Here is a 4,614-nt window from a genome sequence, read left to right on the forward strand (position 1 = left end):
AATAACAGATTGGACTGGAATCCCATTCCTGCCCACTCCGGGGAACACCATTCCTGCCCATTCCAGGGAACATTCCGGTGTACATTCCGGAATCCACTGGAATGGAAAACACCGGAATAAACAATTTAGCAGGGCCTTCTGCTAAATTCCATTCCACCAGAATCCACCGGAATTCCACCGGAATGACCGGATTCCTGCAGGAATAGGGGGGGCACTGCTAAGACCTCCCTTCATTGCCCATCCCCTCTCTCTTTAGCATATGCTGTATGTAGTGGAATGTATTTTGTCCTATAATTGAAATACATTATAATTTGATCTAATTGACTTGTCAATTTTATAAGGAGTTCTGAATATCTATAAGGTTTGACTTCAATAAAAATCAACAAAGGCGTGAGTGCAAGATGGGGGCAGAGAATATTTGTGGTACATGTGAAAGAGTTTGTAATGTGGTGCCGCAAGGCAAAACCATGTGTAGTTTATCCTGTGACCCAGGAACTGGGGCGCGGTCATCTGGTGCAGGACTCTGGTATCCCGGAGGGGAGGTGTATGGCTGCCTAGCTGTATAGAAAGGGTGTGACTCTGTCCACATGTGATATATGATGTGGTTGCAAAGTTAGTCTATTGTTATGTACAAGACACTATATAATGGAGAATAAACACAAGTAAATACAATGATTCTAGATCACACAAGAAGGGTAGTAGCATACACTAGCATGCCGTTACAAAGCCCCCCCATGAGATTGGAGCATTGTCCATAGGGGTGAACACTCCTCATTGTCCCTATAATCTGGATTTACCATATTGGTGATACCCCAGATCACTTGAATCAGTATTCTTATGGTAAGGTTTTCTTCAATCTTGGAGTCATTCTCCTTTCATTCGCTGTACTCATGCTACTGATCTATTCACCACTCCAAACAGTCTGAGAAACACCAGCATCACCACCTCTTAGTCTGGCTGATACATCATAGTACAGTCCTAACGAAGGGAGGGTAACATGGAACTTAGCCACAAATGGTGATCCTGGCTGGGCTTGATTTCATTTGAAATATCAGGGTGATGATTATTCGAGGTTAATGTAGGCCCAGTAACTCTTGCAAGCCGTCGTGTTGGTGATAGAGTGCTAGGAGCCAATTTCATGAGTGGCAGTATGGAGAATAACATTGTTGCATTACCCCACAGCTGTATAGGACTTGGTGTATTTTTCAAGGGGGACCATATACAGATAGTCTTCACGCCATAAGGCTGCGGGGATTGGGGTAACAGTTCTGTGGTAATCAGGATGTGGGAGATTAGTAGCCAGAGCAGAACTCAAGCAGTCCTGGAGATTCGACTGAATTACTTGTTTTCCTACAAGATGACTATTGGAGTCCCCATTCATGACACACTTTTGCGCATCTGTGAAGGGAGCTTTTAAATCCGAGGACTCTGTTCCAGAGACAAAGGGGGAGGTGAAGAACTGGACAATCCCCAGAGATACCTCTGTCTAAAGGATGACAGAATGTTAGAAGAAGTATAATATAATAAAAAGCAAGACATTTACCTCTGTACTGGTCCTGTCATTAAAGACGCACACATAGTTGTCGTCTCCATTCACCACCCAACCCGTAACACCTTCGTGGTTTCCCAAAAGAATGCGGACTTTGTCCCCTACTTTGAGATCTTTTCAAAGGGACGAAAAGGGTATGGTAGTTGTTACATCCTCCATCATTAAAGAGACGATGGCTTCGTTTTCTGTTATATCCTCAATCATTCCAAAAAGCCCCCTCAAATCTCCATGGTTGATTTTCACCTCATTGCCTGTCCAAAGGATCCTGGCTCACATTCTTGCCATTGTGTGCTGTTGGACATTGAGAGGAATGTCCGAGCAGGCGCTAAAAAGTTTGAATTCCCTTGATGTCAGTACTACATATTCTGCAGTGTACCAATCCATGTCGACTTCTGAGAAATATGCATATCTGTCAGCATCGTACAATACTCTGCGGAATAAAGACAAGCTGTTGCGCTCTTGAAAGGCCTGACGAAACCATTGCTTTGCCAGTGTTGTTACCGCCAACTTCCAGATAATTTGCTGAGTTGAGGTAAACTCGCTTTGGTTGCTTAGCTCCACCAAACTCATGAAAAAAGTGTTCATGATCTGCAGAATAAGATGTTTCACAATCTGGACATTTTGCTGTTAAAACTAAAACTTTTTTATAGATTTGGTGATCTTTAATCAAGGTCACTGAGGGTATGTCACGTTTCCGTGTGGCTTGCACCAGTGATCTGGGTTTACATGTTGCTGTTCCACACACAAGTGATCCAGGACATATCATATGAACAGGCTGAATAGCTTTCTGGGAAACAGGAAGTAGCTTTCCAATGTAAGCATCTTGGTCATCATATGGAGTTAAATTCAAACTGACAGCCATATCATTCAACTTTCCTGCAACCAGCTTGACCTTGTCATGGGGGGTTGAATCATCTTCATCCTCATCATTATATGAGCCCAATTGATCAATCAATGCCCTAGCTAAAGCAATCATCAACCCAGTGGTCTGAGTCTTGTTTTCACCTTGGAATTCTGGGTGTTGTTGTTGAAAATGGAGATTCAACAAGTCCACATTTTCTGTAATTGTGAATAAAAGGGTCAAGACAGTTGCCAAAGAGATGTTAGATCCAAAGGTTGATTCAATGATTTGAGTAAATGCAGAAAAAGATATATCTGGGAATGGGGTTTCAGTCTGTGCACCATGCACTAATGATGCCATCTGAAACCATATCAAAAGCCAGATTATAATCCAATGTTGACTCAACACAGAGAGAGTAATAAGACCAAAGCAAGTCAACCAAGAAAGAGCCACAAGGGAAAACCAAACAGAGCTACATTTACAAATTTTCACAATTTACATGTCAAAGTAATGGTTCATAGGATAGAAACTTACACAGGTGAATTCTTCTTCGACTTTGCCTTTACCTTTGACTTTGACTTTGACTTTTTCCCTCCAGATGACCCATCTGATTCCGAGGTCTTATCAGTGCCCCCCTAATTCCTGCAGGAATCCGGTCATTCCGGCGGATTCCAGTGGATTCCGGAGGAATGAAATTTGGCAGGGAGACCTGCTATTTTCATCATTCCGGTGCCTTACCATTCCGGCAGAATTTGGGCATTCCGGAATTGACACTGGAATGTTCCGCGGAATTCGCAGGAACGGAATCCACCGGAATTCGTGTTGGCTTTGTTTGGTAACACAAGGGAAATAAACAAAGAATACAACCAAACAAACTCATTCCTTTCCACCCCCCACCCACATCCTCTTCTCTGCGACGTCGACCGCCCACCTACAACAACAGTGACGACAGTGACAACCACGACGACGCCACATCAGCAAACAACGGCCACGAAACAACCGCCTGCAACACCGCCACGTCGCTATCGGTGACGTGGCAACAACGCCAAATGAGACGAGGACGCACAACCGGACGACGCTGATGCAACGTGGCAACGTACCACGTCGTCTGACGGTGACGACGTGGTATCGTCACTGTCCGGTTGATTTGGGCCACCCAAGTGAGTAAACGGCCCCCTCACCACCCCACTGCTCACCATCCAGGTGCCACGTCGATGTGGCAAGCCCCCTCGACCCCCAGTGCTCAATTTCCAGGTGCCACGTCGCACACCGCCCACAAACGTGCCCCGCCGGCCATGAAAAAACGTGCAGCGCCCACGAACAACGCCCAGCGCCCAGCTCCACCATCCTACAGCTCAGCGATGAGCGCCCACGACAACGACCACGACAACGCAACAACGACACACGACAACGACGACACGCGACAACGACAACGAGACGACGACACGCGACAACGACAATGCGACAACGACGACACGTGAGGACAACAACAACAACAATGCGACGATGACACACGACGTCGACAACGTGAGTCCCCACCACACTCTCCCCACTCCATCGGTCCCCCTTTCCACCACACACTCTCCTCACCACTCTTCCCGCCCCTCCCTCTACCACACACTCTCCCCATCACTCCCTCTGTGTCTCTACCCACCCCTTTCCTTCTCCATTGCCATGTCCCTTGCTCCTTCCTTGTCCCTACCCCCCCTCCTTGTCCCTACTACCTTTCCTTGTCCCTCTCCCCCTCCTTTAATATTACATAGTAAAATACATGTTATGTCCTTATTAAATACATTATAATTTGACCTATGAACTTATTGCTTCACTAGATGTGGGTTCTATAAGGTACTAAGTTATCAGGATAAGCTTGGAGTTGAATAAATACAGATTCAGTCACATGATAAAAAGCTGATCAGAATATGGGGGTAAATTTACATGGTTTTTCAACCTTACTCTGTCCAGTCCTATTCCAGTGGAATTCCTGTGGATTCCGGTCCCATTCCTGTGGAATCCTGTTCCATTCCTGTGGAATCCGGTCCCATTCCTGTGGAATCCTGTTCCATTCCTGCGGAATCCTGTTCCATTCCTGTGGATTCCTGTGGATTCCTGTGGATTCCTGCAGGAATGGGAGGGGCACTGTAAAGTACTGGACCTCTCGGACAACACACGGACATGTAAATATGAATAGAAGACATAGAATAGTATAAAAAGAGGATGCGCGCAG

General features: G+C 45.8%; 2 protein-coding genes across 2 annotated transcripts; one reads left to right on the forward strand and one right to left on the reverse strand.

The window, feature by feature from the left end:
* Positions 1-1,063: 1,063 nt before the first annotated feature.
* Positions 1,064-3,150, reverse strand: LACBIDRAFT_331901 (uncharacterized protein; the record flags this gene model as incomplete). Its single annotated transcript, XM_001886362.1, has 8 exons — positions 1,064-1,123; positions 1,181-1,361; positions 1,389-1,486; positions 1,575-1,734; positions 1,824-2,137; positions 2,295-2,862; positions 2,925-2,997; positions 3,129-3,150. 8 exons carry the CDS (start codon positions 3,148-3,150, stop codon positions 1,064-1,066), a joined length of 1,476 nt encoding a protein of 491 aa, XP_001886397.1.
* Positions 3,151-3,471: 321 nt separating this feature from the next.
* LACBIDRAFT_331902 (uncharacterized protein) lies at positions 3,472-3,871 on the forward strand (the record flags this gene model as incomplete). The annotated part of the gene is made up of 2 exons (XM_001886296.1): positions 3,472-3,550; positions 3,594-3,871. 2 exons carry the CDS (start codon positions 3,472-3,474, stop codon positions 3,869-3,871), a joined length of 357 nt encoding a protein of 118 aa, XP_001886331.1.
* Between the last annotated feature and the right edge of the window lie 743 nt (positions 3,872-4,614).

The sequence above is a fragment of the Laccaria bicolor genome, genomic scaffold, assembly GCF_000143565.1.
Source record: "Laccaria bicolor S238N-H82 LACBIscaffold_37 genomic scaffold, whole genome shotgun sequence".
Classification (NCBI taxonomy): Eukaryota; Fungi; Basidiomycota; class Agaricomycetes; order Agaricales; family Hydnangiaceae; genus Laccaria; species Laccaria bicolor.